The following is a 24553-nucleotide window of genomic DNA, read 5'->3' on the forward strand; positions in this document are numbered from 1 at the left end:
AAAGATAAATGAAGATAAGATATAACCTTTAATAAAACAAGTAAGAGTTTAGACATGAAAGCCCAAACCTTGAGGGTGGAAAACAATGAGGAAAAGAAAAAACTGAATTTTTGTACATATAGTGAGAAAAATAAGAGGTTTTAAAGGTAAGGGACGATCTTCAAGCAGTCCAGTTATAGCTCAAGCTTCGGATTTACCATGACCTGGATGACTGAGAACCTGCACAGACATCTTGTTTTGCAGGGACAGATAGTTTTCGAAGTCACTTCTTTAAATGTAATTTCTTTTTAATAAGTCTTTAAAGGCAGAATGTGTAGAAATCCAGTCGGGCCCATTTCTCTCGGAGTCATGTACAACAAGAGGCTGCGTTGTTGTCTGAGTCGTGTTTACATCATGTTTACACGGACGGGACGGCTCATCCCCTCGTGTATAAACGTTGTTTCAGTGAGGGACGAGATAAAAGAAGAACGACGTGTCGTATTCAATGCCTATTTGGACATCACATAAGCATTTTGAGATCATGGTCATGCAGTGTAAATTCACATGCAATGTGAAGCTACGAGCTAACTGAACAGCTAACACAACAATGCAGCTCAAGACGAGGACAGTTTAGTTCGCTCACTGCATAATTATGATGCCTTCAAATCTGATCACTTGGGGAGGTTATGGAGGCGTGCAGAGGATTCAGAATAGCGGCTGACAAACTTTAACTCACAGCAGTGACTCAAAATGTGCAAATTTTGCAATGACAGTAGGATACCCCCCCGCCTCCCCCCCAGCATTGGGGAAACTGGTAGAGATATTGGTGATGAATGCTGGCAGGAGGGGCCCTCAGTGGGTTTCTGCCCGGGGCCTCAACAGACTCGAGAATCATCAGATGTGTGTCAGAATAAAACCTGAAGTTCAGTCATGAGTTTTTCGCTCTGGTGATTCCCAGGAGGTTATTCTTACACGCTGCTCTGGTGAAAAACGGTTTTATCTCTGTTTACTCTGCTGTGGTCACATGGTCATGGGTGAAGGCGAGGTTAACCACAACTCTATCTCTCTCTCTCCTCCTACACATGAACTAACATGCATATAACTGCCCTGATACAAATGCAGACAATGAGCCACACAGAATACCACAGAATTACCTCACTCCATTTATAGCTGAACCAAGAACGTGACAGGAAGTCAAGTTTTTCAACGTTCAAGGACAAGGAAGTCAAACTGAGAATGACCTACAGCTTTGTTTTCATTCACATCTTTTTTACAACACAATCAAATGTTTAATCAGTTTTCTGGCCTTTTACTTTGGTGCTATAGCTACAAACTTCGCTGGGAGTTTGTTGAGATGGTGGATACCATTCTCAAGTCTGTCTCTAAATGTGATATAAACCTGCAGTGAGCAGCTGGTTAACTTTGCATATAGATGGAATCAGAGGAAAACAGCTACGATAGAATAGGATACGGTACAAAGCGATGGGATACACTTTGTCGTCTCCCAAATCTCACTTCACATCAAATTAAAGCAGAACATTTGACAGGTCATGTGACAGGTCATGTGATGAACTATTTTTAATATTGAAAGGTCAGATACAAACTCATTTCTGTCCTATTCAGACTTTTTGGTTCCTTTTTTTTTTTTTGGTACATTTTGATGACTAAGCGAACTAAAATCGGCAGTTTGGGTTTCTCCTCTGTGACTCATCATCAACTCTCCTCTGGTCACACACTCAGTGAGCGCGTCCAGTGACTCAGCTTTTGGTTCACTACCTCATGACTTGGCAACGACCTCTCTCTGTTTTAGCATCACTTCCAGTAAAAGGGTTTAAAGATTGTTCGAGATGACCTGATATGAACTTGGGGCAGAAAAAAATCTTTTGCAGTAAAAATTCTCACTTCTCCAAATGTTCCACGACTTTCATTTTTGTCAGCCTGCGTTTCACTTCCTGTAGGACGTTCATGTGACCGAAAGTCGTCATGGAGGAACAGCAGAGGATCGATCTGACATACCTCACTGAACGCATCATCACCATATCCTGTCCTCCTGAATGTCCAGAGAAGATCTACCTGCAGAATCTGCAGGAGATTATTGTCATGCTGCAGTCAAAGCACGGACACAACTACATGGTGAGATTTTGGAAGGAGTACGTCAGATCTATTCTTACACGTTAAAACGACTGCAGGGAACTTCCACTGTGTGTCAAACAAAGAATTACCCCTCATCTCTTTTCTTGTGCATGTGTAATTCCTTTTCAGATTCAAGTCCCCTCCTCCTGCTTTATTCTTATTGCCTAAGATATATAAACCTCTCTTTAAGGCCCCTCTCCTGAACATGTCCACCTTCTTCTGATTGGCCAGCTCTCTATGAGCTGAACGCTGCAGGGCTGCCAGGGGAGGGCTGCTCTCACATGTGAAAGAAGATAGCTTAAACATTTTTAACAGCTTACGTTGAGGCTTGAAGCTGTCTCGTGAAATTCTTTGTTTCCTGTCTGGGAACTTTCACGTGACGTGAAGAACAAGGTGCAGGGTTTTCTATCTGGCGTGAAGACTAAATAGTCTCCGATAGGCACGGGTGAAAACATTTAGGGCGGGGCACACAAACGAGTTAAACACGAGGTAACTAAATATTTACAAATGACAAACAGTTTGGGCAACTGGAGTGTTTACACAACGTTAAGTGCAAAATAAGTGATTGACACCTGAAGGTGGCAGACGGAGAAGAAGGAACAGAACAGTCAAATGCATGAAACACGAAACTGAACAGGTTGATTTTGAATAGAATTATATATGGAGAAGTTTATTTTTACTCTTTGCTGATGTTTCTCCTTCAGCTCATCAACCTCTCCGGGAAGAATGAAACTCTGAGCCAAATGAGTCACAAGGTAAAATAACAACTTCAATATCTGAGTGGTTGAACAAAGCCAGGGCGGCTTCATTTAAAGTGTGTTTGTTGGTTTGTCTGTCAGGTTCTGGACACAGGCTGGGTGGATCTCTTGGCTCCCTCCTTGGATCAGATCTTCAGCGTGTGCACGGCGATGGACAGCTGGCTGCAGACACATCCGCAGCATGTCCTGGTCTTACACTGCAGGGTAAACTCCTCCACAAACACTCTAACTGTGTCTGTGTGCTGTGGCTTTAATCTGCTTCTGTGTCTGTGTTTCCACAGGGAGGGAAAGGCCGGCTCGGAGTCCTCGTGGCCTCTTACATGTTTTTCAGCGACATGTCATCCAGGTAAAACTGAAACATGATGTTTGCAGGTCAAAGAACGCGGACAGAACAATAGATTGATTCTCTGCACGTCTCCAGCAGCTGAAGGGCAGGACGGCTAAATGAGGAGACTTTGAACTACACCGTTGTTTGATTTTTAGGTGGAGATCTGGTTACTGTTTGACACCGGATCATTTATTTCCTCTTAATGTACATGCGTCTATCACTACATGCGGCTTGGAACCAAAAAACTCATTCATTTTTCAAGGCATTTAATAACAAAAATCAAAGCTTTGTGGTCTAGGTAGCTCCGTATTTTAACCATTAAGACATCAGCTATATGAAGCTTGTACTCATTTGTTTAAAAAGGGAAAAAGGGAAAGGTCAGTTTGGGTCACTTCAGTGTTCAGAGAAGAGGCAGATAAATCAGATTTCTTCACTCTCTGTGTTTGCTGGTCTGACTCAACAGAACAACGGACTAATGGTTGCAAAATATCTGACTGGGACCATTGTCCCTCAGAGAATGGTTTGTTTGAGCGAGTGCAGGTATGCAGAGGATTGTGGATGTCAAGCTCTGAAAGGAGCAGATGACACGAAGGAAAAAAAGCAACCATAAACATAATTACCTTTTGTTGTTGTTGTTGTTGTTGTTGGGAGTTTTCTATTGAATCGCTGCCTTCACCTCAAATACTGTCGGAAAATGTTATTTTGTTTGCTGTGCATTAAAAAATGACAAAGTACTCTTAACCAAATCAACAAAACAGACTCTCAACTGTTTGACAATTTCTGTTAAAGAAAAGATTGAACTGAGCACTGATCGAACTTTCTCTGTCCTCAAATGCAAAAATATCACGCTCACTTTTGCAGTTTTTACATATTAAATAGTTTGTGCATCAGTATGGATTCTTCAGCTCAGAGCATCAGTGTGTCGTATGGGACAGTGAGGTGATGGTAGGCTGAAGTAGTCTGCATGGGGTGGACAAAGAAACAGCGGATTTATACGGACGCTTATTGCATTCACATGAGAAAATAAAAATCTCTGTTTTTCTGAACTAACAAGATTATAATCCTGGAATTACTATATTACAAAGTGCTCGTCCTAAACACTTGATTTTGGATGATCTCTTGTTTTTGAGGACCAAAAAAGGAGGCGAACTCCTGCACGCTGTCTAATTTGGATAATCCGCCGCTGCCAATGCTTTTGTTCATTTTAGACACTCTCTCTCTCTTCTCCTCTCTGCAGAGTTTGGTCCTCAAACACGTGCTATCACAGTATCAACATCATGACATCCTGACTTTGATAATGCGTCAGGGACACGCTGTCATTCGGTGTGAAATGCGTCGTAACGAATGTTTTTCCTCTCTCTCAGTGAAGACCTTTCTCTCGACCACTTTGCCATGAGGAGGTTCTACAACGACAAACTGTCCGCTCTGATGACGCCCTCCCAGAAACGGTGAGAACGGCGCAGCTTAGACGGGATCAGCGCCGGTCAAAAGTTAAACCTGGTTCAGTTTTTCAGCCTCTGATCTCTGATGTAGAGTGAGGGATCTCTCCGAGTCCCTGCAGGGTCACAAATCCCCTTAAGTAGTTCACATCACAAGGTAGAAACAAGAATGAAACCACTTTCATGCAGTGAGTGAAGTGATGACGTGTGTTGATCTGCAGGTACGTGTGGATGCTGGGGTCGATCTTAAGGCGAGGACTGAGGATGTGTCCTTCTCCGATGTTCCTCCTCTGTGTTCTTCTTCACGGTGTTCCCACATTGAGTCCAGACGGAGGTGAGGAGCAGCACCTGGAAACCTTTCCTATCCTTCTTACTGCATCTCCCTCTATCCCATTTTCAAGCCCAGTGCAGTTTAGCAGATGAAGATGTCCGCCTGTTAAAGTTCAGTTTTTTTCATGATATGACGTGGTCTTTATACCTGCTCTTTTTTTAATGTCTGTAACAAAGAGTAAGATAAAGTCAGATAACACTTCTTATGAACTGACACGATTCAAATACAGATTGATTGACTGAACAATCATTACGTCTTCCTCTCTCCAGGTTGTTGTCTCTTCCTCAGAGTCTACCAGAGTCTACAGGCGGTGTGCACGTCTGCAGTGTAGTAAGACGTCCTTTTAATGAATCACATCCTGATGTCTAACATGGTCAAATGTGTCAGTAAAGAATACAGCGTTTTATTTCTCCACCTCAGCCATGTTGATGCCGCTCATACAGACCAGCTCTACTTCGTGCTGCAGCCAGCTCAGCTCCTCAAAGGAGACATCATGGTGAGCATACGAGCTCAGGTTCTTCACATTATGAGAGACTTGTCACCGGTTCCTTATTTTGCTCATTATTTTGCAGCCTTGGCTTCAGACACGTGTTGTTTTAATTTCAGGTCGTGTGTTACGATAAGCACCGCGGCTCCTCCAGCCGCCAGGTCGTCTTTCGCCTCCAGTTCCACACGGGCCTCGTACACGGACACACCCTCATTTTTTCCAAGGCGGAGCTGGACGTAGCCAATGAAGGTATTAAAAAAACCTGCAGCCTCTTCTATCTATCACTGTCTACTCTGCTGCTCAGTAAATCTTAATCTGTTACTGATAAATCCTTCGGCTCTCCAAAGTAAATATCACACGCCTCAACTGACCTTGGACCTGTTATCAGGCGCGCTGCTGCGGCGCAGGTGTGAAGTACACACGGAAACACGTCCAGCGAGCCCAGATATAACCCTCCAGCTGCAGTCTGATTTTCTTTCTGTTTGTTAATATTCCAGATCCTCGGTTCCCAGAAGATGGCAAGGTGGAGCTGTTCCTCTCTGACAGCCCAGAAAAGATCACAGGTAGACTTCGTCCACAGAAAAGATGGTTCGAAGAGACGGATGATGTAACAGACGATAAATACGTCTCAGATGTTTGAGCCTGGAGCACGTAGAAGAAACGCTCCCACTGAGGTTGTCAAAAACAATTCTGCTGTTCTAATATCCACACCACGGGATTTTAACAACATGACCTCTGCTTCTTTAAAGTCCGTGGAAGACAACGCAAAGCACGTTTCATTACAGATAAACTCAATGTGCTTCTTTACGATGATGTTAAAAAATCAAAACAATAAACTGTATGCAAAAACTTACATACATAAAGCAAACTAAGCTACTCATACGCTTTGGAGAACAGATTTAAAAAGGAGAGACGTGATGGACCTCAGGTCAGCAGGGAGTTTGACCACAGTAACTAAACGCCTCTCCGGACTTCCATCTGATTCTGGGTTCTGTTAAAAGACCCCCCACCTGATGAGCTGAGGGTCTGGGTCGGGCTGTAGTCTGTGATGTCCTCAGGACCTGAAGCACTGAGAGCTTTATGGACTGATAGGAGGATGTTGAAGGTGATTCTGTGTTGTATTATAGGAGCCAATGAATATGATGAAATGTTCTCATAGTCAGTCATGTCAGTTTTGAATATGAAGGATCCTGTTAAGTTTGTTATACAACAGAGGAATGTGTTATTAACCACCTGTCCAAATAATGATGAAAAGACCAGTGTTTGTTGTGAAGAGATCAACCTATGCAGTCATTTACAAGAAATATATTTCAATTTAAAGAAAAGAGAAACTGGTACATCACACACACACACACACACACACACACACACACACACACATTTTTTTGTCTCCAGACGGCATCGAGCTTCATTGTGTCTCCTAACTGAAGCAGAAGAGACGGAGATGACTCAGTCTGAGGCATCACACACACACACACACACACACACACACACACACACACACACACACACACACATGAATGAAAACATATTCATCCAGTTCAACAAACAGTCACCAGGTGGGGGCAGTGTTGAGCCCCTGGGAGGACGCCGTCACGTCCACACTGGCCCTCTGCAGACACAATCACACTCCTCGCCTCTCAACAGGAAGCAATATGAGGGGTTATCACACACACACATCTGACAGGAATTCAGATGGCAGATACTGTACACACACACAGGGGAAAACACACAGGCGGGGGAAAACCAGAGCAAACACACACACACACACAAACACACACACAGTCTAGAAATAAAACAATTAAAGCTTGTAATTTCATTAATCAAATTTGCAATCACATCTGGAATCAGCTTGTGTAATTATACACACATCCGGAGCTCAGTGTGTGTGTGTGTGTGTGTGTGTGTGTGCTGTTGTTTGACTGACTCCTGACCAGCTCTGCCTCTTCGTCCTGTCGGTGGTTTTCTGTGCGCAGGCAGAGAGCTGTGGTACAACGGAGGTGGCGTGACGGTGGACTATGACACCTTGGACCCTGTGGTCAGACGGGATTCATATCAGGACACGTCTTCTCTGGAGACAGGTGAGCTGCATGTGCACGTTTATCAATAACCAATTCTGACTTTTTTTTTTTTTTTTTTACAGTCCTTTCACTTTCCTTTGCTGTCATTTTGAAATCCTCTAATATCTCTGGATTACTTATCAGACTGGATTTAACAAGTTGACCGGAGACGTGAAGACAGTGAACAAAATCAACTCGTCTGCTGAGCTTTCAACTGAAAGGCAATAATCTATAGTCATCAGTTAGTAAACACCTGATCTGCTGTAAAGGCTGCAATTATTTTCCTCAGGAGTTGGTGGCGTCCAAAATGGAGCCAAAAGGAAATGTGAGTGATAGACATCAACGTCATCCCAAATAAAGGTCACGTTGCTCTGATCTAACTTTAGAGGATGAAACTGCAAAGACGTGTCTTTTCTTCTTAAAGCTCATTGTGGGGTTTTTTTCTGCCTCGACGGATGAATGAATCTATTTCTAGCTTGAGTTAAGAAGTTGTATCCGTCTGGGAGTGCAGATTTAATCTGCCAGAAACTCTGTTTGGACTTGAGCCTTGGCTGTGGTCGGTGCTGTGGGTTATTGTTTGGTCATCGGAGTGACAACTTATGACTGTTGTGGCCTGACTTCTTATTTCTGGGAATGAAGTGCAACAACAACCGATCCAGACCAGAGCCGAGTATTTGGAGTTGTAAGAAAAACAGAAAAACAAAAAAACAGAGAAACACACATCCAGACGTCTGAAACAATCACTTAAAGCTTTAACGTTTCACTTCCAGCTGTTTTACATCGTTGCTAAATCTGCTCTGCCTGTCGTGTAATTTAGACGGGCCGATCGTCGGGGCAGAAATGCAGAAAAGTGGCATGTTAACACACACACACACACACACACACACACACACAGCACACACATGGCCATTAGGTTTAACCGCCTGCACACACGCATGCACATGAGCATAATGAGGGTGCCAGCCAGTTAGCAACGTAGCCAGGAGCAAGAATGTTGTTTTCAACCACAGGTGGTTCTACTTCACCCTCCTCTACAGTCTGCCCCGCTCTATCGCTCCATCTCTCCTCTTCTTTCTTCTCTATCTTGTCTCCAGCTTTTCTCGCTGCTTGTTGCGTGTTGCTTTCAGGTTCAAGTTGCAATTTGTCCGACATGTCCCCATCCCCCTTCTGCACACAGAGCCCGCCCCCGTGTTTACATTCCCCTCACCATACTTGGCTGACTCAAGGTCCTTGTGCTTCTTTTTTTCTCTTTCTTTAAAGTGCATTCTGTGTGTGTGTGTGTGTGTGTGTGTGTGTGTGTGTTTCCTCTCATGCAGTCTAGTGAATGATCCACCCTCGAGTTTCCTTTAACTGCGGACATAAAAATGCACGAGTGCACACACTCTCTCTTGTACCTGTGTGAGCGTGGTCACAGGATGCAGGGGGGGGGGGGCAGGCAGAGGAAGGGAGGGAGGTTTTGTAGTTTTGTAGTGACGGTGGAGGCGGGGATTCAGAGTGCAGGGTCGGAGCAGGCGAGGAAGGAGTGACATGAGAGAGGGGAATGAGAGAGTAGGAGGAGGTGGTGGTGGTGGGGGGGGGGGGGGGGGGGGGGGGGGGGATACAGAGGAGGGGGGGCTGTGTTAGCACCTTAAAAGAAAGAATGTTCTCCGCTTGTCTTCCTGTGGCAGCCGGAGAGACAGAGAGGGACGACAGACCAGGAGGAAAACTCAGCTGAACTTGAGTCCTTTTAGCCTTTTTCTTTCAACCCCTCATCCTCTTTCACTCTGTCCCCGTCCTGAGCTCCCTTTCCTTTCAGTGTGTCATCTGTTTCTCTCTCTCTCTCTCTCTCTCTCTCTCTCTCTCTCTCTCTCTCTCTCTCTCTCTGTGTGTGTGCACCGAGGGAAAGCTTCAGCACTTCCATCCTGTTTCTGGTCCGCAGCGGGAGCAGTGAAAGTAAGCTGCTTTACTCTCTAGTCTGTGTCTTTTTTATCCTTCTTTTATTTTACAGAATTGTGAAAGTTTTATGCCGTGTGTTTATCAGTGTGTGAATGTGATACCACTCTGTGCATCTGTGTGTGTGTGTGTGTGTGTGAGAGAGAGACCCAGTGGACCAGCTGTGAGGGTTTACCATGCATGTCTGGTATTTGAGTTTTACGGCCTCTCTGGACTTCAGAGGCTGCTGTGCTCATACAGTTCTGGTATGCACTGTATGTATTGTTATTGTACACGGCTGCTTTATCTTCTCTTAAAGCAGCCGGCTTTATCAGGAGAGACCTCACTGTTTCTGTTAAAGCACCAACGTGCTGCTTCAGGTGTGATGATTGTTTTTCTGCAGGACTGACGGAGATGTTGTTCACAGCCACAGATGATGAGAGAAGCTCGTGCTTTGTGTTTCTGCTCAAGATGGACTTACTTAAACGAGTCGGTTGAATTGGTTTGTTGGCAAACTGAGAACAACATGGTGTGAACACACAGAGCGCGTCCCTCAAACAAGTTCAGTCGACTGTCAGATTAAAAAAAAACAATCAGAAAATTCACCTAAAATAGACCAAGAACAGATTTGACTTGAGAAAACTCGAGGACACGATACAACTCGATATGATTCGATACGATTTGATATGTAGGTGACAGTAGGCTAGGACAGGAAGCATTCAGATACGATATTCTAGGACACAGTGCAATATGATACGAGATGACAGGATAGGAGAACATGTGATACGATACGAATCTGTTCAGGTCAGTTTCAGGCCCTTCCAGACTCCGCTGACTACAGATGTAAATTAGCTTATTGCTAACTCTGATACAGCTAACAGGCTGTTCACTGTCCCTGTCTAAATAAATAAAGACACAATCTAGTGTCTCTTTGGGTTAACTGTCCCAGGAGAACAAGAGACGTGGCAAATACTCGATCAAATGTCTGAAAGAAGCACAAAGATCTTTTTTCTTCGAGGACTAAACTCAAAAAATATTTGTTTAAAAAAAGCAGACTGACAAAAATAAAGCAGGAAAATAAAAATAAGATTGTTTGGCATTTTATGGCAAATTATCTTCAAGTACAAAATGTAACTGAAGTTCCTGATCAGGTATTAAAACCTGGGATGAAAATCCACAGCGTCGTTTTTTGCAGGAATCATTTCAGTCCCTTTCTAGGTTAAATTTTTTTTTCTTTGTTGCCGTAAACTCAAAAATCTGCTGTTGTGTAAATGTGTGTGTGCATGTGTGTGTGTGTGTGTGTGTGTGGGTGTGTGTGTGTGTGTGGGTGTGTGTGTGGGTGTTCAATCAGCTACCATCTGACCTGAGGTGGTTCTGTGACACATGTCTTTTTGCATGACACACACACACACACACACACACACACAGACACACACACACACAGACACACACACACACACACACACACACACACACACACTTACTGTACATAAGTTACGTACGTGTCAGTCAGCTCACACAAAGGAGCTCTGTGTTATCTCCATGGAGTGTGTCTGGTGTGCTGGCTGCAGTCCAACATATGTGTGTGTGTGTGTGTGTGTGTGTGTGTGTGTGTGTGTGTGTGTGTGTGTGTGTCACAATGATTCATGACATACAGTAGTGCTGCAGGTAAGAAAGAAGTCGTACTGTAAAAACAGCAGATCTGCTCCTCTCAGTCTCCTTTGGTTTTCATCGACGGGTCAGAGCGCTCAGTTTTGGGATTGGAGGCGGCTACACATGTTAGTCAGAGGGATATTTGGTTGCATGATTCTCGTTGTGACGACTTGATGTGCTGGTCTAACTGGGAGGAGAGGGGCTGAAGGGGTAGACCCAGAGCTCGCTCGAGGGATTCGATATATATTTATCCCTTCTTTCCTGGGAACGCCTCTGGAACGTTCTTGTGGAGGTCTGGGGACACTTGGTTAACGGATGGATGGAAGTTGTGGTTAATATCGGGCAGATTATCACAGTCTTTAGGACATACGAGAAGGCTTACATTGTAACTGGCATTTTTGAATTTTATTACCAGCGACGTATATTTTACTAAGTCGAGGATTTCTGTTGTTTCCTCGATGGCTGCTGTATTCAGAGCTCCTTGTATTTTGCAGTGTTTGCTTTTCGGATAGAGGCTACGTTTGTGTTTTTTTTTCTGCCTTGACTCAAAACCAATCGTCCTTCGGGGACAAATAAAGTCGAAGTCGATTCAGACCTCAAACACGAGAGGAACATTTTTTAAAACTCCCCTCCTGTCAGCATAAACTCTCTGGAAAGTTTGTGTTAATCTCAAATATTTCAGCTTCACTTCCAAAATCTTTGACTTCCGTGTTGACATGCAAATAAATAATAAAACCTTCCTCATGTATTTTACTTTCATGTGCTTTACCCAGTGACTCCTTAGACATGCAAAGATTAAACTGCCTGCTTATCTGTCTCTGCATCCAGCCTCTTCAAGTAGAAAGAAAGGCTCTTCACTGTGAAGCCTTTCCTTGATTTTACACAGAATATTTTGGACCTTTTGTTGCAAAAAGCGTAACCTTGTTGAAGCTGCACACGATTCAAAATAAAGCGTCTTACATTCATTTGGATGAATGTTTTAATTTCTCATCGATGGGAGTCATTTATTTTTAGATCACATCACTCTGCAGCATCAGTAAACTTTGATAAGCAGTCTTAATTTAAATATGTCACCACCGATCCTTCCCTCATACGTCATTCTTTCTCTTCACGTTCATTTACACACCTTAAAGTGAATAACATGGGATTTATGTCTCCACAGCTCCTCTTCATGTTTTGGACCCTGGACATGGAGGTTTGTACTCCAGAGTGAGGAAGAAGAGCAGTGAGGAAGGAGCGTCGTTCAGCCCGAGCTGCAGTGAGCGCGCTCCGTCTGCCAGCAGCGACTCGGGCCTGTCAGTCGCCTCGCAGGGCCGGACCGGAGCTCCACAGAGGAGAGGGGCTGCGGGGGAGAAGGGCACCCAGGCGGGGAAGCTGTTCCCTGGACTGGACTTTGAGATCGCTCAGCCTCTTCTGGAGGTCATGACTGAGCTCGCCGCCGCCGGGGCAGGAGGAGGAGGAGGAGGGGAGGGGCAGATGGCTGGAGATGAGTCTGGACTGGGACGCACACTAAACGGAGAGGCTTCATCCAGCGAGAGGGAGACGGACATTTTAGATGATGAGGATGAAGCGGATGGTGCAGCAGCGCCCCCTTCAGAGAGGCCGAGCTCGAGCGGCGTCTGTTCTCTCTCCGCTGAGGTCCTACGTGAAACTCACAGCGAGTACTCCACACACTCCTGGGTCCGCACGCAGCAGATGGTCGACGTCACCGCTGACTCCTATCTTAACGTTGACGGAGCGGAGAGGTTGAACGGTGGGAGGAAAGCGGCGCCTCCACCTTTGGTTGCTCCTCACACGCCGCCTCGAGGATTCAGCAGCAGGGCGGCGGTGCAGAGAGGACCGGTGGACGAGGACGCGGAGGACTTGGCGTCATTAACGACCGACGTTGACGAGTCCATAGAGGAGCTGAACCAGCTGATCTTGGATTTGGACCCGACCTTTGTTCCAGTTCCGAACAGCTGTGCCCCCCTGTCCCGCTCCACCTCCTTAAAAACCAACGGCCTCAGCCACACAGGAAATACTCACCTGTCAGGTAAGACCGAATTACATCACACCTGTTGCACTTCATTCAGTTTTGAACAGACGTTTATGTAACTTAAAGGATGAAGAACCTCATCCTGCTGACCGTTGTATCCGTATCTGTAGTTTTGAGCGTCGGTTGTGTCCTCGAAAATCAACTCAACTATATGCTTATAACCACGAGTAGCAGAGTAATGACCAGCAATGATGTCATCGGAGACAATGGCGGAAATGTTCAAAAGAAATCTAAGGGATTGAGTCCACGACGACCCGCACTGTGATGTGTCGTTGCTTAGCATTCAAAAATGCGTTGCAAAATATCTGGCGACAGATCATCTCTGCGTCTGTGTTTTCCTGCTTCCCTCTGAAGGAACCCTCCAGCAACACGCGTTATACAAAGACACGTATGTGAACTGCAGGTTTTTCCATGCGTGGTTCAAAAGCAAGGGGCAGAACGCTGCAGGGCTCCCAGGCTGCCAGGGGAGGGCTGCTCTCCAGTGCAGGGAGAAGAGAGTCTGTGTTCGAGGTTTCCTCGATTGAAGTAGCACAGTCTTGAAGCCGTCTCCTGAAATTCTTCGTTTCATATCGAAACTGTCGTGAGATTTGCAGAATAAACCATTCAGCGCCCTCTGCTGACTCAACCTGGGATTACACAAACACACCAACTCCTCTTCTAGCTTTTTAAAAGCCTCCCTGCACAGAGACATTAAAGGCTCCTCAGTGTACTCATGACGATGTCCCTCTACAGAGAATACAGGTGAACCTTGGTGCTCGGTCTGGCTCTATTGACGAGCAGCAGTCCGGCCTGCACACAGAGAGGCTTTCATAACCCGCGCTGCAGGACTCAAAGTGCTGCCTGATTGTGGAAATCTCCGCCTGAGAAACGGAAACATCTGGGTTTTTTACAGAAGGTGTGTTCGTCAGCGCGGCCTGTGTTTGCTGAAGGGGTGGAAGCTTTTGGTGAGGCAGGTAGAGGATTTTCCTGCCATGTAAGCCGTGTAGAACCAGAGCGCACACAATGAAGCGTTGACCCTCCTCGGCCTCATTTAGAATGGAAATATACCAAGCTGAAGGGAAGGCTTACATAAATAAAGACGGAGCAGTCTGAGCGCTCGTCGCTGTGAAACTCAAAATATAATCCAGTGATATCATTACACAACGCTCAGCTTTAGAAGCAGTTTTAATGGGATTTAATCAGGGACTTCTTATCAGCCCAGATCCAGTCATGGATGTTTAACAACTCTTAGAGGAGATATGTGAAGTAAGCCTTCCCCGAGAGCAGATTTTACATCATAAAGCCACATCTGATTAAACAACAAAAAGTCTTAAGCCTGCGATCGAGGCTAATCTGTAGCTCATGTTTTAATCCCTCTGACAGATGGATCTGATCCCGCTGACACTCCAGACACATTTCCATCCAGCTGCACTGAAGTCGGGCCGTTTAATCGAAGGCGTTCAGTTAATTAGGGGCAGGTTTATAATGGTAGAGACGCTAAGAATGAACGTTTTCAACTCTCACATCAGCAAACTGCACAGGCGATCACTGGACATAAAAAGTGGAGACCAAACAACGTCATGGAAATAAACATTTAGCTGACCTGACGTCGTCTAGCCAACCATTACGTCACCTCATTTCATATATTTGTTGTCTGGATCGTTTGTTTGTTTTCATTCTTGCAGAAAACTTTGAGGTGTGTTGCGTGTGTGAACGCAAACAGACGGATTTAACCCTCAGACTTTATCCAGAGTTCCTCCTGACAGCCTCCTACAGTCACGCATTTATCCACAGAAAGTCCGAGTGAGCTGGAGTGAAAACGCAGCAAGCAGGATATAACCAGGAGAACTCCGCTCGAGCCAGAGCGAGACAGCGGGGAGGTTTGTTCCCTGCGGTTGGTGTACGACCTGAGACTGTCTGCACACGACACGCTACGAGTCTGTCACACGTTGTATAGCGGACTCTTTTGATTCGTCCCCCTTACTCTGCATTGTTCTCTTTATGTCATGTCTTACCTCAGCAGACCTAAAAACTGTTCAGGTGTGATAAAGGTTGAAGACTCTCAGAAGCCCCGCCCACATGCGATAGTTCACTGTTACACAAGAATTGATCTCCTTAAGACAACTGCGCCCTCTTTAATCGTCCTCGACGCGCCTGCTTATGTAAGTCGGGCATCATGTAGCGTGTTCACGGCACTCGTGCGGGACACGGTTACATGGGACTTATTGGTTGTTTTATTCTGAAAGTCTTTACTCATTCAGCTGAAGTGTCGCTGCAACGTTTGATTTGTGCATATCCAGGCACACACTTACACTTACACCCTCGTCCGATGTTTTTATTCACCTGTTCGTGTCTGATGAAGATGTCTGAAGTCTGAAGGAACTCGTGTGGGGAAGCAGGGGGTCTTAAGTCTGGACAGAAAAAGTGATCTGGTTCCTGGACAGGTGCGAAATGAAAAAGGTGGACGTTGTGTTTTTGTGTTTTTCTCACCCGAGCGTCTCCCACTGCCTCTCCTCACCTGATGACAGATTTACTCCCTCCCTCATCCACTGGGACTCGCCAGGAAGAGAGAGGCACATTTGTCTTTGATTCGCTCTCTGACGGGTCATAGGTGTGTCAGTGATGTCATCGCGCACACGGAGCAGCTGTTCCTTCAAAGCGAGCAGAGGCCCTGAAACTCGTCTCTCGGGCGCTCTGCTGTGATTACTGTTGACCTTGCAGCCCAGCGCCACACAGGGTCACGTTACGGTGACATTAAACCTCTGACCTTCCTTTCCAACGCCGTCAGGTCACCGAGAGGTCACGCCAGTCCTCACCTGATCGAGGAATTTGAGCACAGGAAATGGAGCGTGTGTGTTTTTTTTGTGTTTGCACGTGGCTCGGCGAGCTTGTCAGGTGGGCTGATATCACCCGAGGGCGTCTGCGGCAGTCACACTAATACTTCACTGCTTAGTTACTGTGTGTGTGTGTGTGTGTGTGTGTGTGCGTCTGCTCCTAACGGGAGGTTTTAAAGGCCATGTTTTGAGGCTTTGTCAGCGATCAGGAATGCTTTTGAAGTTGGACACAACACACTCACGTCCTCCTTCTGTCTCTCACAGTCTTTGAGGTGCAGCGTTGAAAAGAGAAGCGCTCCCCGCACAGATACAGTAGGTATCAAGTGATGCTGTGAACAGAGAGGGGAAGTTCCCCCTCAGCAGAGCCCGTGCTGTGCTGGAGTAACTGGATTCGTTTCAGTCGGACCGGCTCGGCCTCCGGTGGGATTTTGGAGGTGATGGATGCTCCCACTGAAAGCTGAGCTCACTCAGGGTGGTCCTTACATCCCATCACACTCGTCTCTGTGTCACCATGACGATTTGAGTAAAAGCTGCATTCATTGGACCATCAACATATTGATCTGTATGACCAGAGGATAAAACGTTTCTTATTGCTAAAGCTTCCCAAAGCAGCAACCCTCAGTGTTGAAAATAAAACTGGAAGAAAATTCGATTCAAATAAAAAAAACTTTATTTGTCCCAGGAGGCGCACAGACGGTACAGGAACACTAAAATTACACAAAATAAATAAATAAATGTAAATCATAAAATGACAAAGTTAAAAGCTGTTAGTGGACAAACTTGAGCGACGATGTTTACGAGTTTGACAAAGTGTCTTTTGCTCTTTGTGAAAGTAAACGAGCTCACAAGGCTAACAAAAAGTAGCTCAGTGTTCGTTTGGGCCGCTGTGGCTCAGAGTCTCTCAGCTGGAAGGTCGGGGGTTCAAGTCCATTAACATGAAAATGCTTGCCTCACATATTTCAGAACAGTTTGTTCTTTTTTTGATAAGGCATCATTTTAAGTGAAGATAATGTCCTCCTCATGCCTTCATCCTCATGCCTTCATCCTCAGAGCTCGACGTGCTTCGGCTGCAGGCTGACATGCATCTGATGGATGTGTTCACGTGCTTCAGAGAGCTGTATTTGTAAAAGAGATCATGAACTCAACACTTTACAGGCAAAGAGCACAATGAAAGTTACAACACTGTTGCCCTTGGTAACGTGCAAAGACCTACAAGAGCCACGAGTGATTCGCTATGAGACAGAAAAATCAGCGAGCACCCGAAGAAGTACTCGCATTTCTGAAAACAAAAAAACCAAAACACATTCAAAGCAAATAGTTTTGATATTTGTGTCCCAATACTGTTATCTGTCCAGCGCTTTGAGTTCATCTGAAGGTTTAGTTTCAAACTGTGTCCACTGTGCACCACTAGAGAGCGTTCACAGCAGCAGGCGAGCGCCCGGACGAAAACTCCCCAGCGCCAAGCGACCTTTTTCTGAAAGCGCTCCACATGTTTGTGCGGCCGCTCCGAGCGCTCAAGTTAACAATCCTTCTTCAACTTTTCTGAAATTGGCTGTTAATGTCACCGGTGCTCTTTTCCAGATGTGTGTGTGTGTGTGTGTGTGTGTGTGCATGATGACTGTGTGTGTATGTGGAGCTCCCACTGTGACACACTGACAGACTGGGACACCGATGTTTGTTATTAAACTAGAGAAGTGCAAAACCAACTAGAACTCTTCACATTTAGATAGGAATGTTTCTTTTTATTTTACAGCAAAGATATAATTCAGTCATGATCAATCAAACTGAAATAAGTTACACTCGGTCAATTTGACTTCTTTTTTTTAAATCAGTAGGAAAAAGAAAGAAAAACACGGTAAGCGAGCAGGTATGAGAAGACAAAGACTGATTGTGGTGACAGATGTTTTCTGACCATCTGCTCCAATAACTCGCTGTGTTTGTGTTTGATGAGAGGAGCTTCAGGCTGCAGATACACCTGCTGAAGGACACCTTTGTTACACACAAACAGAACAAGCACGACGCTCTGTCATCTCCTTTTATTACCCCGACAGCATCCGCTCTCAATCATGAGTCAGAAGCAGATCGTGTTTTTGTCAAGAATAGACAACGATGTAGTTTTTTCCCCTTGATGCTGATCTCTCTCTCTCTCTCTCTCTCTCTCTCCTGATCAGGCTGGAGGCAGCAGAAACAGCTCAGTGATCTGACGGACTACGCGGGTCTGACTAGTCCAGGATGGACAGGAGGAGGAGGAGGAGGTCAGAGCTTCAGAGGATCTACTTCCTCACCTTCTCAGGTAAACTGTGCTTCACCCTGTCTGCACTTCATGCACGAGCACGAGAACACAACGAGGACAGACTTCATCCTGGAGAAATCCCCCCGAGAGTTCTGACTGAATCCGACCAACGTGACTCGAAATAAGACACAAAGTCAAAGTCATCTTTATTGTCAATTTTTCAACATGTGCTGAGCATCCAGAAGAATCGAACCCACTAAAAATATCAACTTTATAAAGGATCAAATTAAAACATACAGAGAGAGAGGGAGAGAGAGAGAGAGAGAGAGAGAGAGAGAGAGAGAGAGAGAGAGAGAGAGAGAGACAGAGAGAGAGAGAGAGAGACAGAGAGAGAGAGAGAGAGAGAGAGAGAGAGAGAGAGAGAGAGAGAGAGTGACTATTTTTGGTAATCTCCGTACACATTACATATGGCCAGCCGGCTGCACCTCAGTAAGGTTGAAAAGCATGTGATCCTCACTCAGCCAATCAGAAGAGATCTGCCTACGTCACTGATCCTGCTGTTGTGGCATTTGAACCAAATATGGTAACTTCGTCAGTGTTTATTTTTTCTACATGAAATGATTTTTTTTTTTTTTAAATGTTTGAACAGAAATAAAGTTCTGTTATGTCCCCCAATGACACTCTGAGGTCGAATCTTTGAATTTGAAAGTATTTCAATGAGTGGCCTGTAAAGGGTTAAAGCTGTTTGTTTCCTGCTCTCTAGATCCTTGCTTGTGTCCTTCTTCCTCTCTGATGTCATTTTGGATAAAAGCATCTGCTGGACCAACTGTACAATTAAACTTTCTCTAAGTCTGTATTTAACTTGGTCTCTGAATCCAACACACACACACACACACACACACACACACACACACACACACACAGTGTTATGGTGTTAGCACTCTGAGGATGATGTAACTCTGTTTACGTCTTTTCTCTTCGCTCTCTGTCTCCATTTTTATTTCTCTTTTTTCGAGCTCTCTGCTCTCGGCTGGGTGGCATGAATGGCCCGACTGTTTACCCCCAAACACAGACCGCAGCCGCACACAGATCACAAGACTGATGTCTGCTGGTGTGTGCGTGCGTGTGTGTGTGTGTTGCCCGCAGTATAAAAAACAACACATTGACTGTATTTATTTCTGCTCTTCTTTATTAAAGCATGGCCTCCCCTACAAAACCAACAATGTGGACTACAGAGGACACTCGGACAGCTCTGACCTCGTCCTCTCGACCCCGTCCTTCCCCGTGTCTCCTCCGACGCCGTACGGTGAGACAGATAACGTCTGAACGGACTCTCCTTGATGTGGCCGTGTTTGTGTTTTGTAAATCTTATCAGCGTCTTTCCTCCCTCTCTCCCCCAGTGAAACATTTCTCAGAGTTTTCCCAGATCCGCACCGGGCAGTGGGAACAAAACAACTGGACACAAGGTACACTCACCCCAAGTGTGTGTGTGTGTGTGTGTGTGTGTGTGGGGCTGTGTAAATGTGTGTGAGACTGGCGAGAGTGCTGGAGTTTGAACCCAAACACTTGAATCCTGATTACTGTCGGACAAGGTTGAAGAACAGGTTGGAATGTCGTCCTGGCACAATACACCTCAAACACACACACACATGAACACACACCTGGCCTGTGCTCTGTTTCTATTGGCTGGTTATGAGGGCATGTCTCTGTGTTTGCTAACAGATGGCTGGTTTCTGGACTGAAGTATTATTTGAAGGTTTGAGGTAAAAAAGCGGTCAAGGGGAGTTGATTAAACGGATTTGGAAATGCTGGACAGCTGATAGCGGCTGCTCCGGTTATTAATAGTCGGCGACAACAGAGGAAGAGGCCGCCACTGACAGGATGTCCACTCACGTCCTGTTCTGGGAGGGGACGGGAGGAGAGGGGAGGGACATCCTGCCTGCACAGATATGTAACTCACAGCTGCAGGGGGAATTTACTGTAGTGTCAAAAACACGCTCACACACAAGCGTCCCTCTGTGCTGAATGGCGTTCATGGTCCCGTGACTTGACAATCTCAAGATCGCCACGCCCCCCCCCCCCAACCTCCCGCTGAATTCAAGAAGAAGACTTAGACTAGAGTTGGAGACACTAAGTTTCTAATGGACGTGAACAAAACGCGTTGAGTCGCCCCCCGCTGGCCTCTCGAGAGAATGCAGGTTTAAATCACTTGCACGTTAGGTGGTTTTATCGCGTCTGGCTAGAGGCAGAAAAAGGTCAAACTTTTTTGCTACTTTTGTGATTTTAAATTTCTGATTTAAAGAAAAAGAAGAAAAAGAAGAAGAGTTGATAGAAACCTTGAAATCAGACCTTGAATCAAATTGACATTTGTGAGCTTCAAAAGTGCAGACTCAGCATGTTTTCTCCTCTGTCAACGAAAGCAAACTGATATGATGACATTTTGTTCTGCATTGCAGACGGATCAGTTCATTGTTTAAAGGGCATGCCCGCCTGTTTATTGTAAACATGTTTGTCAAAACACGGCAGTGGCGGTGGTGGCGGCAGGATGGAGAACGAGAGCTGATGAAAGAATGATTCTTGAGTTGTTTTTAGACAAACACCTGATTCTGTGTGTCTGCTGGATGGACAGAAGAATGAACAAAGAGCAGCTCAGTCCTGTTTTAGAGGCACACGAGCACTTCCTGTTTCCCACGTCGAAGGAAGGCGATAGTCTGGGAAACAATTAAATGATCTTAATTTAATGTTCAGCGTGGTTACTGCGAGCACAATGTGACCCGAGGCTTCAGTGGCGATTACTTTCAACACAGGAACAACAACGGAGCGCTCGGTCAGCAGGAGGAACCACACAGCGAGCGTCCTCACTGCGCTCGCCATCACAGTTATCACGCTTTACAAACACAAAGCCTGTGGTGTGTGTGTGTGTGTGTGTGTGTGTGTGTGTGTGTACCTTCCATTTTCACATCCTTTTTTTATAATTCTGTGTGTCGGAGAGTGATGTGTCCTCCTGCACCCGGACCGTCATCGAATGTTTGTTTGCAAGTTTAAACAGTGAGCCGAGGGTTACGCTAAATTAAAGTTTTCAAGTATTCAACCAAGCAGCATCCTCCAGCCTTGTTGAATGAAGCCAATGAGAAGGTGTAAAATCCTGCAGTTTGTCGAGTGTCTGCTGACTGCAGGAACACAGGAAGTCACAAACACATGGCAGGCAAAAAAGCCGTTTTTAAAGCAGAAATAAACGTGTTTACAGCCTGGTAGAAAAAATGAAACAGATCTGATTAGTGATTGTCCTCATGAGTACAAACTGTAATGGAGGGTGGATTGTTATTAAAAGGTGTTGTCAATACTTAGGCGTGTAGGATGACATGATTGACAGGCAGGTGCAATGTAACGGTTCATTATGAGGCTAAAAACCGCCTCAGCTCCAGCTCTCAGCTTGTTATTAGCTTCGACTCAAAGTTAGACTGAGACAGCATTTCCAACATGGCGGCTGCTGCTGATGAGCCTGCAGCGCCCCCTGCAGGAACAGACGGCTGACGTCACTGAATTAATATTTACAGTCTGTGTTTTCCACTTGTGTGTTTGTTTATTTGATGTATGAAAAACAGCTGAGCATTCAAGTTTTAACATTTGGATTCAAAATGTGATTTTATCTGGGTGACATTGGATGAAGTGTTCATCAACCATCGGCCATTTTATTGACTTTGAAACTCTCCAAGAAGCTCAAAGACTGACAGCAAAAGAACACTGGTCTGGTATTGAAAAGCTGGAGATCAATCACAATGAAAAATTGTAGCTGTGAGGTGACGAACGATCGATTCGATCAGGCGTTCGGCTTTGAGTCATTTTGTGTGACCAGATTGTTTGATTTGCAAAGTCACCGTCATATTTCAACCTGGGATGAACTCCTCTGCTGTCTCTGTTCTTTCATTTCCTCGTGGCGGAGAAGCACAGCCCTACATGTTACGTAAAGCCCGTTTCCTTTGTGTACTCACGGCCGAATCCAAATAAACAGTAATATATATACAGAAGCTGTCCACCAGAGGAAGCAGCTTTCAGCCAGAGGAATGTGGATGTTGTTTTGAGCTCAGCAGAGACAGATGCTCCCTTCAGACAGACACTCGACTGTCTAAACGTGAGGGGGCAAAGGTCGGGAGAGAGTGAGGGGAGAGGGCACACAGGGCAGGGGAACCTCTCCTCATTCACATGATGGATTCAGGAAACAGTGAAGTTTCAAATGCTGTTGGTGATCATGAAAAGGTTTGAATGCTTCACAGTCTAGAAACAGTAGAATAATTCTTTGGGTCGACACTTAAAAGACAAATCTGTAAGGCGAGTTGTGTTATCCTCAAAAAGAGCGAGGCGAGTGGCTGTTAGCTAGCTTGTTCCTTATTTTTTTGTTTCCTTATATTATTATTACTTTGTTTTGCTTACCTCCTTATTCATCTGTTACTGGAGTCTGTAAAATCCTTCATTTCAGCCTCTGAATGAAACGGTTCACTTCCACTGCTGTCTCTTTAAGGCCCCACCCTCCCGATACCGTCTTCTGATTGGTCAGCTCTCTGGAAGCCTTCCAGGGTGTGCCGAACACTGCAGGGCTGCCAGAGGAGGTCCTTAGAGGTTTCATCGGCTTACCTATAGGTGTGAAGCTGTTTTCCCTCCTTTGATTTTCTTTTTTTTAACAAAAAGCTTAAGCTAGTCGTTAGCTAGCTAAGCCTCTAAAGCCTGGAAACAGATGGGATCAGCTAGCTCGGCGAAGAATAGCAAAATCAAGCCACCAGTTGCATTTACGTAAACAACAACGGTTCTGTACAATCGATTGGTTAGGAAGCTTTTGTTGCAGGAAATCCGATTTTGTTTTGCTGTTTCCACCTGTCTGTACGCGGAGCAATGCTAACTAGCTTCTAGCTTCTCCTTGAACAGCTAGTGGCATGCTTGAGTTCTTGTGAATGACGATATTTCTAAAAGGTCTGAGCAGCATCTGTAAGTCACACACACACACACACACACACACACTCATGGGGATCTTGTCTATGGTTTCCTTAGTGCACACTCGGGTCTGATAAACGAGCATCACAGATGCACCGCGCTGATGTCCATTCCAGCTCATTTCCTGTGTCACTGAGGTTAAAATAAAGGCACGCAGCACATGTCTCCGCTGAAACAAAAGTAAACTCGACACAATTCAATCAGCAGCTTTACGCTGTGATTTACGAAGTGTTAAGATCAGACACATGGCAGGAGACACGGCCGGTGTGTGTGTCTGCATGCCTTTGTGTGTCGCTGTGTGTTTGTGGCGAGCAGATGGTGGGAGTGGACACACATGCCCTGACAGAGAGGCTATAGAAACCCTCAGATCACCCCCCCCCCCCCCCCCCTCGAATCCCTTCTGACCACCACACCACCTCCTCTCTCTCTGCTCCGTAAAAGGCCACATATGATCTCTGACCCCGCTGGAATCCTCTCTGATTGGGGGAAAGTGCTCGCAGTAACCCAGCAGGAACAATGCTCAGTGGTCAGTGAGAGGAAGAGGAGGGAGGGAGGGAGGGAGGGAGGGAGAGAGGAAGGGGGCGAGGGAGGGAGGGAGGGAGGAATTCTCTACCTCTCGTCCCTCCCTCCCATACAAATCCAGAAGAAGTTGAGCGGTGTCACAACAAGCCAGGAACAAACGGGGAGCTTATTTTTCCATCTGGGGGACGAAAGGAACTGGGCATGGCGGTGAAACGATCCGGCCCCTGAAAAAAAAAAAAAGAAAGAAAGAAAGAAAAAAGCCTCGGCGAGTCGAGCTCAGATTGCTCGGAGAAGTGATAGAGAGAGGAGGAGGAGACTCTGGCCGTGGGGAGAGTTTCATTCAGGAGGCAGAACTGACAGATTTAAGAGGAAAAGTGAAGCTTGCAGATAACTGGATACGGGTGTCACACATCATGACTGCGTCTCTCGGTACGTACACACCTGCACACACACGTGTCAGAAACTTCATCACATCTTGTCTTTGTCCTCTTGTCTTCTGTCTCCTCCTCTCAGTCTCCTATCTCTGCTGTCCTCCTGGGAATGCACACATGCTCACAAACACTTCCCCTCTCTCCTCCAAGCTTCTGCTATTTGCAAACGACTCCGGGAGTTTCAGACGCTTTCACTCTGCACCTTTCCAAACTTCGTCTCCGTCTTGTTCTTTGTGCGTTTGATCCTCGTTGTTGACGGCAGCATCTGCAGCCCCTCTGATGAGATGGTTTGTTCCACTGCTGCTGCTGCGCTCATGATCTCATCCAGTCAAAGGCTACCCTGGCCTCCACCGTGCAGTCATGGAGGGCTGATGTATTGGTGGTTAACCGAGGGAGGCAGTTTCCCCCTTTTTTCTGCTCCACTGACCCGAACTGAACCAAAAGAAAAAAAGTC

General features: G+C 45.7%; 1 protein-coding gene across 1 annotated transcript in view; it reads left to right on the top strand.

The window, feature by feature from the left end:
* LOC306828628 (tensin-3-like) overlaps positions 1-24553 on the top strand; it is a 42249-nt gene that overhangs the window by 2920 nt on the left and 14776 nt on the right. Inside the window, exons 3-17 of the mRNA XM_079351155.1 lie at positions 1938-2112; positions 2817-2867; positions 2952-3074; positions 3152-3216; positions 4563-4646; positions 4859-4971; positions 5238-5298; positions 5389-5464; positions 5575-5704; positions 5953-6018; positions 7432-7536; positions 12242-13111; positions 18099-18220; positions 19358-19466; positions 19561-19626. Coding sequence (XP_079207281.1) covers positions 1963-2112; positions 2817-2867; positions 2952-3074; positions 3152-3216; positions 4563-4646; positions 4859-4971; positions 5238-5298; positions 5389-5464; positions 5575-5704; positions 5953-6018; positions 7432-7536; positions 12242-13111; positions 18099-18220; positions 19358-19466; positions 19561-19626 — 2191 coding nt within the window. The 5' untranslated portion in view covers positions 1938-1962. The remainder of the gene's footprint in view (positions 1-1937; positions 2113-2816; positions 2868-2951; positions 3075-3151; positions 3217-4562; positions 4647-4858; positions 4972-5237; positions 5299-5388; positions 5465-5574; positions 5705-5952; positions 6019-7431; positions 7537-12241; positions 13112-18098; positions 18221-19357; positions 19467-19560; positions 19627-24553) is intronic.

Source organism: Symphodus melops (assembly GCF_947650265.1).
Source record: "Symphodus melops genome assembly, chromosome: 8".
NCBI lineage: Eukaryota > Metazoa > Chordata > Actinopteri > Labriformes > Labridae > Symphodus > Symphodus melops.